The sequence below is a fragment of the Juglans microcarpa x Juglans regia genome, chromosome 2S (genome assembly GCF_004785595.1).
Source record: "Juglans microcarpa x Juglans regia isolate MS1-56 chromosome 2S, Jm3101_v1.0, whole genome shotgun sequence".
NCBI classification, from domain to species: Eukaryota; Viridiplantae; Streptophyta; class Magnoliopsida; order Fagales; family Juglandaceae; genus Juglans; species Juglans microcarpa x Juglans regia.
The window spans coordinates 13113926-13129797 of NC_054597.1; the positions used below are offsets into that span (position 1 = coordinate 13113926).

A 15872-nucleotide genomic window follows, 5' to 3' on the forward strand; every position below is an offset into this window, starting at 1 on the left:
ATAAGAACCTGGTGACGGCTTTGGCTGTTATGATGGCTAGAGCTTTTGCGTCCACCCACTTCGTGAAGTAGTCTACCGTTACTATCATGTGCTTAACCTCGCCCTTTCCTAGTGGGAACGATCCAACCAAGTCGACCCCCGACTGGGCAAAGGGCCATGGGGAGGTGATGGAGAATAATTTTTATGGTGGGCAGTGTGGGACTGGGGCATACGCTTGGCACTGAGTGCATCTCTTGGCGAATTGCTCCGTGTCCTTGAGAGCGTTGGGTCAATAGTACCCTATCCTTAGGGCTTTCCTTGCTAAGGCCTTCCCGTCCGAATGGTTACCGCAAAAGCCCTCGTGTATTTCTGTGAGGACATACTGCGCTTCTTCAGATGAGATGCACCTTAGTATGGGTGTTGTGAAACCCTTTTTGTACAAGACATTCCTGATTTTAACGAACCGCGCCGCCTTCCACCTGATCTTCCTCGCCGCCTCCTTTCCTTCTGGGAGCTTTCTTGTCTCTAGGTAGTTTTCTATCTTGATGGCCCATTCTGGTGTCCTGGGGCCCATCTGTTACTGTGATTCCAACGACTGGTACTTTAATCAGCCTCCTTTGTACTTCCCATGGTAATTTTGCGTCATGTTTTGCTAATGCCGCCCTTGCCAATCTGTCCGTTACTGAGTTGTCCACCTTTGAAATTTGTACTACAGAGAAGTACACAAACTGATCGCGGAGTGCCGCCCTTTACAGGTATAATGCATTTTGAGTAGTTCCATCCTTTAATTAACCTTTTATCAGGTGAGCTCCACGTGAAATTAGCTTTACTCGCCTGCGACACATTTGTGTAACCAACAAGACAAATTATGTTGTTTTTCTGTGGGATCCTAATATGCTATTTTAATCATATGAATAATGATAGGGTTACTATCCTACTACTACCCATATTCTACTCTTTTTGTATTTAATTTTGTATTTAATTTTTTATTTTACTTAATAATTAAAGAAGTGTGTATTAATAAAATTATATATTTTTTAAAATTTTTCTTAATTATTAAAGATATTAAAATAATATTTAAAATAAAATAATAAAAAAAATTAAAATACATTTAAATAATAAATAAATAATAACAAAATAGTACCCCTATAATCATATTATTGAGCTGATAAACCATCAATGTCAGTGCCAGTTTGCTCCATTGGTTTCTCCTATTATAATCCTGGACATTAAACATGTGGAACTCATGCTACAATTATTGCTTGGCATTACTGAGAAAGAGTGGTTGAGTAAAGTAACACATTGACTGATATAGTGGGCCCTGAAGTTTTTGGACCCTTCTAATTATTATGTAGTACGTGATAGTTATCTAGAGTAAGATAGCTCTCTATTTTTAATATTTTTATCTCATCTTATTTTATTTAATTATTATAATTTTTTAAATTTTAAAATAAAAATAATATTAAAAAAATATATTTTGATAATATTTTAATTTTTAATTTTTATCTCAACGCATCTCATCTAATATAAAAAAACAAGTTACAACACCTTTCTCTATTTTGATTCCTCATTTTTTCAAAATTTCCTACATCACACATTCTTTTTGTTTTCTATTCCATTTAAATAATCTTTTTTAAATTTTAACAATATTATTTTTTAAACTTATTTCTTTTCACATTTTCTCAACTACTTAATTATTTGTTGTCCTTGTGTTTTCAACTTTTCATATCTAACAAGATTTTTGAAAAATTGTTTATCTCTCCAAGCAGTAATTTTTTCAAAATTAGTGGTTTTGTAATGACAATATTTTTTAAAAAAAATAACCATCTTTTCCCAAATGGTCAAAATTAAAAAAAATAAAAAAACGAATTCTCAATGGTGATATGTTATCAAATTTCAGCTATAAGAAATATGATCACAAGGTAAAAAATGTAGACAATAGGAAAAAGAGTCTATTTTGTTGATAAAATAAAAAATGTGTAAGAACTGTTTAGGGAGATAGGGTTGTCGAATGATTTCGCATTTGCGGGGCACTTTTTGTCAAAAAGGTTGGAATTTTCTTCCTAAAATTTGACCAATGAGCTGCCAGATGTGAGTGCTATCATGACTCATCTACTCTCTCCATAGCATGGAGAGCATTTATTTCATCTCCACTCCATCTCTCACCACAAACATAACCACCTACTTCCCCCTCGTTCACGTGATCATTAGGACTTGGGATATATTTTTTCTTTTAATAATGCGAGTGTATAGCGTTGTTTAATTAATTTTAAAAATATAAAATTTATTATTAAAAAATTAAATTTTTTTATATAAATTTCATATTTATTTATTATTTTCAAAATAATTATACAATACTTACGCGTAAGTATTTATGATTATAACTATAACTATATATATATATATATATTCATCTTCTTCTATCCTATTCTGTTTCTTTTTATGTTAACTGTTTAATTAATTGACCAGTAGTAACCCTCCCAAATACCAAATACAAGAAGGCCAAGCGAGATTTGGAAAACCAATCCACTCTTTATAATAGAACCTAACACAATAATTATAAGAGTAATATTACATATAATTATAGAGTGTACAAGTATTGTATAATCGCTTTAAAAAATAATAAGATCTATTATTAAAAAATTATTATTTTTTAATGTGATTCTTGTATTTATTTATTTTTTTCAAAATGATTGCACGGCGTTTACACACTCACGACTGCAACTATTATTTCTCTAATTTTATAATAATAAGTTAAGTAATGCTAGATACAGTTTTAACATATGTAAATTCTACGTGTTTTTTTTCTAAAAAAGTAGGATTCATCATTAAAAAAAATTATCTTTTTATATGAGTCTCAAATTTATCTATTTTTTTAAAAGAAATGCCTGGAACTTGCATACATAGGATTGTAAATATCATTTCTATAATAAATTTTAGAGGATTGAAAAAGATTTCTTAGATTTTTGTCTAAACTTGAAGATTTTAAGTGGAATATATAGATATTAAATATAGTTAATGCTGTCTATTTCTCTTATCAGAAATGATATATACAAGTCCTAAACTCACAAACTTCATGCAAATCCTTTATAAAAAAGTGAATCCCACCGTAGAGAAATATGAAAAACTCTCTTTTTTTCTTGAAGGAGCCCAGTGCCCACAATTTCACAAAAGATTTGTACAAAATTTGTATATTTGGAATTTTTATCTTGTATTACTCTTCTCTTATATTTAAAAGTATTTGAATAAAGAAAAATTATACTCATCATTCTATACACTACAGACCATATGATTTATATATATATATATTTTAATAAATATGTGGTATAAGAATGATGATTAGAAGAATTCAATTAGTTTTTTAAGAATAAAAAAAAATATGATGTATGATATATGAAATGATAAATAGCAAAGCTCTTGAATAAAAACTTAAAACATCTTGATCCGTGTTATGCACGCAATGCTATCATCTATGAGTAAAAGTCAAAGAACAAATTGATCTCGGCCCATTACTACTACCATGGGCTGGGCTTCTAATTTGCATAACGGCGTATATACCGCGAGATTCTTTTGTTTGGCGGCGGCGGCATTTAACAAAAAAAATCTGCAAAAGTCGGTATCTTTAGGGTTTTCCATTTCTGAAATTCTGTTGCTTCGACATGTAGTTTCCATCGTCCAGATCCAAGACTCCCCCAACCCCTTCCGATGAACTCAGTCGGAGCCACGAGGTATATAAGCACCCTTTAGTTCTTCGCTCTCTATCACTTTCTCTCTCTCTAAGCCCCAACCCTAAAATGGTTTTTCTTTATATGTTTCTTGTAGCACAATCTAGGCTCTGCCCTGAGCTTCAGTGGCAATATAAGGTAACGGTTTTATTTCTATCTTTTCAAATTTGTTCCTTTTAGAGCCAGATCTAGCATAAAGATCAGTTTGGGTTCAAAATTTGAGTATGGACTTTTATCTTATGTTGTTGTTTACGCCTGAATGATGATACATTGTGGTTCCTAGATTGATGTTTAGAATGCTACATCATTGGAAGTGTGCGATTTTGCTTCTAAGCTTACGTTTGAGTTAGTTTATTTCTTGGGGTTGCTATTTGTAGCTGTATGTTAGTGATCTTGCTCTTCATTCTTGCTTCTCTTGTTCATTGGGGGAGCTTCTGCATTCATATCTTGGGGTACCCGTTGGTCCAGTAGCCTTTCTTTGTCTTTGGCTTGTTTTTCCCCTTTTCTGGAGTGGACCTAAAGGAGTGGGCTTGGTCAATTAAAACATTCCTTTTTTGGAGTTATGTACAATTCTACTTTTTTTTTACCCTGCACAGGCTAAATTTCAATTTGCGTATCTATTTTGCACACATGCATCAGTTGTGCATTCTTTGTTTTACTTATGAAAATTTTTCATATTGAAATGAAGGTACTTCTCTCTTCTAAGGGAAAGTTCACCCTTCAGGCAATTAGAATTTTGGTAATATATTTTGTGTAGACAAGCTTAAGCTCTTCTGTAATTTTACAAGTGTGTGGTAGCCCGATTTTACACTGGTAGTTTTCCATTGAGCCAGTTTGCTGCAGGGAAGCTTCTCCTTTGTCTTTGGATTTTATCCCCTGGTTATTGATCTGCTCTTAATTTGTAGTTTTAGCCTGTTGATAACTATTTAAGTCAATTTAGTTTTATGATTAATGTTTTCTGTTCTAAAATCAAAGTCAATCTTTCTAACATTTGCAGGGTAATCGACGAAATTCTTTTGGTTTTTCTGTTCATTTCTAACTTCAATTTGCATGATTAAGTTGGATCAAACTCATACTAGAGGGGATGGATCTAGATCCCTGGCCTCCATACTTTCGAACTGGAAAGAATATAATGATCAACTCGATGCTTCCAACAATGAGGATAAACCAGTTCGGAAAATCCCTGCCAAGGGTTCGAAGAAGGGATGTATGAAAGGTAAGGGAGGCCCAGAGAACTCGCGATGTAACTACAGAGGTGTTCGGCAGAGGACATGGGGGAAGTGGGTCGCAGAAATTCGGGAGCCAAACAGGGGGAGTAGACTTTGGCTAGGTACTTTTCCTACTGCCATTGCAGCTGCACTTGCTTATGATGAAGCTGCAAGAGCTATGTATGGTTCCAGTGCCCGCCTCAATTTTCCCAACATTAAGATATCCTGTTTCTCGAAGGAATGTACCAAGGATTCTTCTTTAGTCGCAATGACACCATCAGGTTCGTCTTCAGTGGCAACTCCTGCTGGGTCCGAGTGCACTACAACATCAAACGAATCTGAAGTTTGTCCAACTCAGGGCATTGACCTGAACTCTATTTCCCCAAGTGTAGAGCAGGATGAGGGGGTATTTGAATCAAGAATGAATTCTTTGCCTCCTTCAGTGTTATGATGTATATTATTTTCATATTTCGACTTGGGTGACGGCAAGAATTTATAACATATGTACTTTGGTAGGGATAGATTTTGATTTAAAAAAACATATATTTTGTTGGCAATATTTTGTTCTTTGTTCTGTCAGTTAGGTTGGGTGGGTTTGATCTGACTTCTTTAATCAGGTGATCATTTGATATCTGACGTTTTCTGATGCAGTATTTCTCTAATCTAGCCAACAGTTGGTGTGTAACAATTAGGGGTGTAAATTTAAACTGGAAAACTGAACCAGACCAGACCAATTGGTCTGGTTTTAAATCGGTCCGGTTCGGAACAGGTTTCTATATTATGAAAACCGGCCAGAACCGGTCTGGTTTCGATTCCGTAGTTTCCGGAACCGGACCGGACCGGTTAGAAAAAATATATATATAAAAATTAATTTTATATATTATACAAAATATTTATATATATAAGTTTTATATATAATATATAATTATATATCATATATGAAATAATTTTATATTATAATTTATAAATTATAACATAAAATGTTAATATTAAATATGAACATTTATAATTTGTTTGATCATATGTTATTAATATAATTATATATAAAATAATGTTATTATAATTTATAAAATAAAAGTTTAATCTTAAAAATGAAAATTTAATTGATCATATGCTTTAAACATAATATATATATATATTAAATTATTAATAATATTTTATCATAAGAAGTAATATTTTATTATATGTTTTTTACATTTAAAAAAAAACTGAAAAAGGGGACCGGACCGGAAACCGGTAAAACTGGATGTACCGGTTTAGGAGGGTAACCGGGGCGTAATCGGTTTTGAAAAATGAAAAACCGGTACATACCGGTTCGGTCTTAAATTTTGTCCAAAATCGGACCGGACCGGACCGGACCGGTTACACCCCTAGTAACGATGAGGCAGTGTGTTTCGAAGTCAAATTCACTGAAACTTACAGATTTTACTTTTAAAATTAACCTCTGGACTTTTCATGTTTTGACAAAGAGTTGTGCTTCAAACCGGATGGGTGCCAAACGGTATTCACACTGGCCAATAGAAATATGCCATGTAAGCATTTCATAGAAGAGTAAAATAAAATGAAATGCACTGCAGCTTGTCAGAAAAATTACTTCTCTCCGTCTCTCTCCCAGTTCATTTCGAGTCTCAGCCAAACATCACTTCTCTCTCCCTCTCCCACTCCCTCTCCCTCCTAAATCTAAGTTCATTTTTCAGTCAAACACAGAATCGCCTCTCTTCTTCTCTCTCCCTCTCCCTCTCCCTCTCGAATCTGGGGTGCTAAACATAAAATTACCTCTCTCGACAAAACCCATCTGCACGACAAAACCCATTTGTGCTCCACTCCACCATGCCGAAAGTCCCAAAAAAAAAAAAAAAAAAAAAAAAAATCTACATGTTGAAAGGTAAATAAAATTTGGATCTTGCCTAATGAAGCCAGACTTCTTTCGCGTTTTATTTTTTATTTTTTATTTTTTTGTGCTTATTGCTGCTACACCATCGATTTCTTTCTTTTGCCATTTCTCAACAATGTAGGCGACATTGCCGTTGAATCTCGTCCAGTGTTTTCAGTTGCAATGGATTGCTTCTTCCTCTAACTGTTCATATAATCGCCTCGTATATAGAGCCATCTTTAGGCAGCTAAAAGTTTCGATATTTTGTATAGTTTTTTAAAAGGAGGCGGCTACTATGCCGCCCCATTTTGACCGCTGGGTAGTATTAACTTTTTTTTTTTTCACATTTTTTTAACATATTTAAATATATTTAAAAAATAAAAAAAATACACCAATATACTTAAAATCACTTCCTTAACCACTAAGTAAAAAAAAAATAAAATAAAAAAATAAATTTTGACTAGGGGTCAAATAGAAGTGTCAAATTAGGGAGAGAAAGTAGACTTTCTCTTTTTAAAAAGAATTTAAAATGAAAGGTCTTTGAAAATGTGTTAAATACTAAAATAGTTTTTTGATATTCTTTTCTTTTCAGTTTCTAATTTTAATTTTTTTGTGGGCTGATTATGTTTCTCCAAGGCTTGCTCTAGGAATGTTTCGGGCAAGGCTTGTCTGGTTTGAAGCCTAATGTTAATGCCAAATTCAAAATAGCACAAACAAATTATGGAGTTATAAAATTTGTGACTGTTTGAGAGTTGTAGAAGTATAATATCTGGCAATAATCCAGATTACAACATGATGTCATGAGATAAGCATATATCCAGATTACTCATTAGGACTGCAAAATGTGAAATGTTATTATTGCCGTTTTGGTACTCGCTGTTTTAGCTATTTGATTTTGCAATCTTTGATGCAGTGTTTCATTTTTTTTTTTTTTTGCATGGAAAGTAGTGGAGACATCATATCTAGCTTATGGTCTATAAGGGCAAGAGATGAAGTGATCTCGGGACAAAGACCGCTATGTTATTGCGGCATTCCCTCCAAAATGCAGACGTCGGACAATATAAAAAGTATTGGACGACCATTATATTTATTGCGGTATTGCTTAGTTGTAAATTTTATGAGCATTTGTATTCTGTTAATCATTTAATGCTACATTAAAATGTACTTGACTTATCGGAACAAGTTGTGTTTATTTTTAAGATCAGTTTTTGTAAAAGACTATTTAAATATTATATGATGAATGGAGACGAGGTTTCGTATGCAAATTGGCCTCATGAATTTTTTTCACTTTACTCTGATGTTTTGTCTTGCTTCTTTGTCGGTTTCTCTCTAAGGAAGTCATGATCTAGCACATTAATGTATATATATTTCGAGTCACACATAAACTTCAATATTATTATATTCATCATGCACGGCATCATGTGATTTTAGAGCCTATCGATGAAAAAAACTAAAACATCTAGCTAGTAAAAAGGGTGGAAACTAGCACCGGCCTACAAATAATTACAACAATCTAGATTACAACAATCCTACAAAACTTGTATAATGGCTACAAAAAATCAGCTGCCCGGTAATTAATCTTCTTGTGAAAACTGAAAATTTCAAGATGCTCCATGCTCTTCATTTCCTGACATTTGTGGGAATTGCATATTCTTACAAACCAAGAATAATTTCACAAAGGGGTGACAAGAAGTGATCAAATCAAACATTTAAATATAAAATAAATAAGATAAAATTAGTATTTGTACATATTAAATGTTGTTGACATAAAGGCCAGGTCTGGAGGTAATATATTTGAACTTGACTCGCCCATATTCCTATAAAAAATTATTTTATCAAGTTAAAAGGTCATACAAGGAACATAATAAAATATGTCGGCAATTACCGATGTGAAGGATAGTTAGTTCTAACATGACTTTCTTGTTTACAAATTCTGCATCGTCGCTTCTTCATTGGTGCATTTTTCTTTGGGTTCTTGTGTCGTAATGATTTGAGCCTTCTTTTAGATACAATGATTGGAGGATCTTGCAACGAAAAGTTTGAAACTATTTTGCTCTAAACCGGATGTCCCTCCCTATTACCACCATCATCATCATCATCATCATTTATCAAGAGAAGCTCTTGATGAATAGTCTCTATTCCCCTACAAGCATGCTCATATTTCTTAATAGATAGTGACCTCATCTCGGCAACTATATAAAACTGTCTCACCAAATAATGTTTCAAGATTAATGCAGTTGGGACAGTCTCTAATGGCTCCTCATCGACACATATCCTATGTACCATGCGACTCTTTGCATTGATCGTCCACCTCTCTAACACATATGATTGCACAAGGTCCAAACAATCCTTTTTTGTCAAAACTTGCAGGATGTGCCGGCATAGGAAGCCAATAAATTCAAATTTATAACATGTGCAAGAAACAACATTTTTCTCCATTCTAAGTGCTACTTCATATGTCGGTTTTTCATACCCATTAATGCCCACTAAATAAATTTTTCGTCTATCTTCCTCACGTATTTTGCGTGCCTTGAACCGTTGGCTATTAAATAACTCATCTTGGAAGATCAAAAATGATTTTCTCGTGTAAAGCTTGGCCACTTCCTCTTCTATACAGGTGGAAGTTTTCAAAATAAGCCTCGTGTTTTTGTCTTCACATCTTTATCTTTCTCACTTAGATAACGAGCATTTAAAGTTTTATCATATTGATGGACGAAGTCACTTACCATCATACTTGAACGAATATAGTCTTTACAAAACTTATTCATACTTTCACCTCGTTGAGTTGTGGACATTCCAGCGCAAAATGTAAATCTCAAGTAAGCAGGCACCCACTTTTCTCTCTTAACATAAATAGTTTGCAACCAACTATTTTCTTCCAACTTGTACTTCAAACACATTTCAGTCCACTCAAACTCAAACTTCTCAATAGTTAGTGTCTCATGAATGTAGCGGTTAAAATCATGTTTAAATTGTGCATATCTATTATAAACATGGGCTAGATGTTTAGGAACTTTTTGTAGGATATGCCATAAACACAATTTATGAGTTGTATTGGGCAATACATTCGCGATGGCCTTAGTCATTGACTTATCATCATCAGTTATTATTGTAGAGGGAGCATGACCAAGCATCGCTTCTAGCCATGTTTTGAATAACCATGTGTAAGACTCGGCTGTATCATTTATCAATAACGCACATCCAAACATGATAGATTGATGATGATGGTTAACTCCAGTAAATGGAACAAATAGCATTTTGTAGCGATTTGTTAGGTACGTAGCGTCAAATATAACAACATCACCAAAATATTGATATGCGGCTCTTGATCTCGCATATGCCCAAAAACAATTTCTCATTGATCCATCTGCATCAACTTGGATCGAATATACAAACACTGGATTATTACGTTGGCTTTCCAAAAAGTACTCATATAACTTTTGTGCGTCTCCCACATCAAGAAGTTGCTTTCGTCGATTGCACAAATAATTCTGAAAGTCCTTAGCAATGCAACCAACATTATAATCACCACCCGACTCCTTACTCAACACAGACATTATTTTCGGTGTTGGTGTCCTCGACTCATTTAGTATATCAATTAAATTCTTTTGCGCTGGTGTTGCCCGTCTATGCCCACGACGTAAACTTATACTCCTACGTGTCAACAACTCATGATTATGTTGGAGTACAAATTTCGACACAACCCATTTGTCTCCATTCTTTTTTATTGTCATCATTGCCTTACACCCACACTTTGTTTCTGGAGTCTCGGGTCTTGCTCTCTCTTTAGTTTAGAATGATTCCGATGGAATCCTTCTCTTGAACACACATACTCTATACCAATTAATGATTTGTCTATGCCTGACAACCGAGTATGATTTGTTCGAATGCTAAAACCAGTTCGTCTGGAGAAGGCTTTATAGCAACTTAGTGCATCTTCTACGTCATCAAACTCTAGCCCCACATACGGCTCCACATATGAAGATGACATTGTATGGCCTTCTTTGGGCATGTTCTTTTTTGTTCAACTTGACCATCCTCTACGATCATCTCAACTTCATCGACGCTAGAATTATCACTGTCTACAATCTCAACATGATCTCTTGATGTACTCATCATTCACTTAACCTTTATATATCAAACATTACAATCAAACATTTAAAAAATGAAATTATGTCAGATCAGAAACAAAAGAACAATTCCAAAATAGTGCTGGAGCATCACATTTAGAAAACATGGCCAACCAACACAACCACAAAATTTTTAAAAAATGGAGACCACTAGATTGAAGCAGACTCAACACTTTTTTTTTTTTTTTTTTTAATGCAAACTATCTATTGCAGATTTTGACTGCTCCGAAGTGTAAACTCCAAACAAACACCCAGATTTTCTAAATTGACAATTCTACTACACTTAAACTCAACAAAATAGAAAGCAGTTAATCATACAATTTCAGAAGCTAGTCAACATTATAAAATGCAGCATTATATACAATATAGGACAAAACATTAATAAAGATAAGAGAGAGCCCTGAGATAAAATCTATGTAGCAAGTTATGTTGGTCAGCAACCAAACAAGTAGCATAAGAATATGAATAATTGCTCTAGAGGTAATATAAGGTGCTGGTCAGTTGGATTGACGCGCTATAGTGAAAAGGAGCATTAATTCACCCTAAAGATGCATACAAGATCTTTCTTCCATTTTGATTGAACATAGTGTAAGACCCAGATAAGACCCAACACCAAAAGCATAGTCTTTAAAAAATTAAAATTAGAAACTAAAAATAAAAGAATATCAAAAAACTATTTTAGTATTTAACACCATTTTCAAAGACTGAAAAACTCATTTCTTGAAAAACTTTTGCATAGATTAGAAAAAAATAATAATTAAACTAAGAAAAATTTCACCATAATTTAAAATAAAACGCCCTTCATAAAAGTTTTATTCAAATTCTCAGTAAACAACCTTTCATTTTTAAATTCCTTTTAAAAAACTATACAAAATACTGAAACTTTTAACTGTCTAAAGATGACTATATACGAGCCGATGATATGAACAGTTAGAGGAGAAAGCAATCCATTGCAACCGAAAAGGATGGACGAGATTCTACGGCAACGTCATTGACGGTGTAGCAGCAATAAGCAAAAGAATAAAAAAACAATTACAAAGGAGTAGAAAACAAACACAAAAGAAGACTGGCTTCATTAGGCTAGATTATTGAAGGAAAACAAATTTTATTTACCTTTCAACCTGAAGATTATTTTTTGGGGCTTTCGGCGTGGTGGAGTGAAGAGCAGATGGGGCTCGAGAAGGCTGGCTCCGTCGCGCAGATGGATTCCATCGTACCAATGGGTTCTGTCGAGAGGGAGAGTGAGAGAGAATGAGAGAATGAGAGAGGTAATTTTGTGTTTGATTAAAAACTCAAAATGAACTCTGATTCGGGAGGGAGAGGGAGAGGGAGAGGGATCCAGTATATTTCACTTCATATTACTCTCCCATGAAATGGCTACGTGGTATATTCTTATTGGTTGGTGCAAATACACGTTTGGCACCCATTTGGCCTGAAGGTTTTTCCTTTGACAAAGAAATTTCTTAGTACTGGTCTGCTACAAAAATCATCTCCTACTCATACCATTTAATTATTATAATTTTTTCAAATTTTTACATAAAATATAATAAACAATTCAATAATAAATATTTTATGTTAAATTTGTGACTATGCACAAACTACTACCATTGACCTTTTTTTTTTTAGCAAAGTAGAACATTTATAAATAAATTAGCAGTTACAAGATATAAGATTTAATAGGATAAGAGTCTCCTACAATCTTTCCAAAACTAATATATTACGCCACGAAAGAAAAAAAAAAAAAGATCTGAAACTAAAAGTATGGCTCCCATCCATTTCCCACAAGCAGAGATCGCTTAGTGACGATTTTTCTATAATCTGATAAACAAACTATAGACCTTATAACTTAATCGTATTTATCCTTTTTCGTAAGCGAGAATATTTTATATAAATATTAAAACAATTGAGGTCACGTATTTGAATTGCATGCTTTTAAATGCTTAAATCATATATTTTAAAATTAATACTAAAATATTTAAATTAAAATATCATTGATCACTCAATCCATTAAATCGGTCATTTTCCATTCCAAACTCGATCCTAATTTTCAATTTCCAAGCCTTGATCTCTTGGCAATAGAAATAATTTTGACGGTTAATGGGCAAGCCACGTCAGTTATTTACTCTATCTTGATACGGGCAAGCCAAATCATTTTCATGTCTCATTGGGTTGAAATTACGATATTCATGTAAATAATGTTAAATATAATTATATTACGTGTAAATTTTGTGGATTCCGTTTAAAAAAATAATATGATCCATTATTAAAAAAAAATGAATCTTTTATGTTATCCATAGTATTTAAAGAAAATGTGTAAAATTTGTGAATAATTTTCTTATTTACAAATCTAACTGCATTTAGATGTTAACTGAATTGAGATGATAAAATATTATTAGAATATTATTTTTTAATATTATTATTATTTAAAAATTTAAAAAAATTAAATTATTTATTATATTTTATATTAAAATTTAAAAAAAAAATTATAATAATAAATTAAAATGAGTTGAGTTTTAATTTAAAGGAATTACAATTCAATTCGACGTCGAGAAATGAGTACGTGATGGAATTCTTGACATTTCAAAAATAAATAAAATAAATAAAAGAATTCATCGTTCACTTTGTGTTCATACGAGAAAGAGACAAACTACAAGAAGTCGGCGGTCTAAAGTCTCCCGCGTCCTTGGCCTGTGAAGATTGTCACCGCCACCTGGATCCTTCTGAAAAAGTACAAAAGTCTCTGAAGAATTAGCAACTTTTGACTTTTGGGTGAGTTTGGTGTTGGTGGATGGATGGCCCAGCTGGGTACTTTAATCTAATATCTTTCTTTTATGAAATGAGATTTCGATTTTTTCACCTGTCTCACTCCTTTTAAAAAGATCAGTGTAATCTAATATTATGAAATTAATTTTATTTTTTATATAAATTTTATATTTATTTATTTTAATGAAACGATTTGTTTCATTTAAATTAAAAGTATCGTAGAGAGTGTAAAGTAGTTCCCGGATATGGAAATTGTAAATAGAATTTTTCAAAAAATAATCTTCTAAAAGACCATTTTATTCTTCCTATAAAAAAGTAAATTCTAAATATTCTTTTATAAAAATAATAATAAATAAATATTATTTTATAAAACATTATCATCAAAAATATGAAACATATATGTTGTGTTTTAAGAATTTTATCTATTTGTATATGTAGTAAATTATCGAAATCTAATTTTATATATAATTATATTTTTAAGATTTTTCAAATCTCTTTTTATTTTACATAAATGTGTCATGCTAGAAATGTTGGTCCCTCTAAAAGAAACTGCTAGTTCCACCGTTACTTAAATTATACGTAGTATTACTTATTTATTAAATATATCACTGAAATTCTTTCAATTAAGTTTGGTGCCGACCGATTTGGTATATATTTTTTTTTAATTAGACCAACTCAAAATCCAAACGTTATGTATCAGTTTAGAAAAATTTTATACATCATACTACTATTTTATTTTTATTTTATTAAATATGATGTGACATATTTATTAATATTAAATAATTATTTATTACATATTTTTTTATTATTTAATAATAATAAATGTATTATATACTATGATTAAAATATAATAATAATATAACATTACTCATCAATTTAAAAATTTTGAACCCTATTAAATGAAAAGACCCACAACGGGAATGAGTAGTCAGCTATACTTACCAAGCTCTAGTTGTTATGCCAACTGTATATGCTTTCAATTCAAACCGAAAGTATCATTTTATGGAAAGAGGTGGCCTGGTTTTTTACATTCATTGCCAGTTAAAATAATAGAGAAAATGGGGCACCTTTTTTGTGCTAGCTCGCCCATACAGCTTGGATATGGGTACGGTTATATTCTTATAAAACGAAAATGATATAAAAAGATTCTATAAAAAACTCTCATACACTATGTGGTGCCCCGTCCTCCCCTCCTTTTTTTTTTCTTTTTTTTTTCTCCCATCTCTCGTGTCTCCCCTTCCCTCCTCCTCGTTTTCCTCTCTATCTCTACCTTCTTCCGTGCTTGCTATGGTGGGCAGGGACCACCTCAGGGTCCGCAGAAGCTGCTAGCAGTCCAAACTATGCCAGTCGGAGGGGCATGGGAGCTCATGGCAGCGCCGTGACCTTGCCGTGCACGCAACCGCACGAGTGAGGGCGGAGGCAGAGAGGGAAACAAGGAGGAGAGGAGGGGAGACGCACGAGAGAGGGGAGGAAAAAGAAAGAAAAAGGTGGGGAGGGAGGGGGCTGGGGGGAGACGTGGCACACTCACAATGTGCCATATCAATGTATGAGATCCCTTTGTGTCTGTAGCAGCCCTCATTATAAAATATAGATATTGGATTTTACATTTTAAACAAAATTACCTTATAAATGAAACGATATTATTTTGTGTTTGTAATCCTCTTCAAAACAAGTTTTTGACAAATATAAGTATATATTCGGTTGCAATCATAGTATTCAGATATCGGACTTTATATAATTAAGTAAAGTAAAATGCTTGATGTCAAAAAAAAAAAAAAAAGCAAAATGCTTACAGGAGTTATAATCAAGTTAATCTAAGCATATATTTGAACCATATTATATACCTGGATATGGATCTGGGTATAACTCTAATATATAAGTCCTCTTAGTCACATACGTTACCACTATAAAGGACGTATTTCACACCACCAACTATAAGGATGATCTGCAGTAACAAAGGGAATCAAGAAGGAGCAGGAAGAGTAATCATGAGGATTCTTGGGAATCCGAAAGGGTGACTGCACACTCCGACGGCTGCCATTTTTTTTGAAAATAATTTAATTAGCAGGAACAGTTACCACTGATGTAAGCCATGTCCCTCCCAAAAAAGGAGGACTACAAGGTCGACCATACTCACTATCATAGACCCCAACAGGTAAGGGAAAGTACAAGCGCACACTTCTGCACTAGTGGG

General features: G+C 33.1%; 1 protein-coding gene across 3 annotated transcripts; it reads left to right on the forward strand.

Annotated features, from left to right (window-relative positions):
* The first annotated feature begins 3544 nt into the window (after positions 1 to 3544).
* On the forward strand, positions 3545 to 5464 carry LOC121252909 (putative dehydration-responsive element-binding protein 2H). 3 transcript variants are annotated; one of them, XM_041152749.1, is made up of 3 exons: positions 3545 to 3707; positions 3802 to 3842; positions 4702 to 5464. In XM_041152749.1, exon 3 carries the CDS (start codon positions 4755 to 4757, stop codon positions 5361 to 5363), a length of 609 nt encoding a protein of 202 aa, XP_041008683.1. In that variant the 5' UTR covers positions 3545 to 3707; positions 3802 to 3842; positions 4702 to 4754; the 3' UTR covers positions 5364 to 5464. The 3 variants fall into 3 exon arrangements, with proteins under 3 accessions (XP_041008683.1, XP_041008685.1, XP_041008684.1); XM_041152750.1 differs by having other exon boundaries at positions 3560 to 3707; positions 3812 to 3842; XM_041152751.1 differs by lacking the exon at positions 3802 to 3842 and having other exon boundaries at positions 3548 to 3707.
* Positions 5465 to 15872: the final 10408 nt, after the last annotated feature.

Bases quoted from the DNA above. Each gene is read 5' to 3' on its own strand.
- LOC121252909 (XM_041152749.1), top strand. From the start codon at position 4,755: ATGATTAAGTTGGATCAAACTCATACTAGAGGGGATGGATCTAGATCC.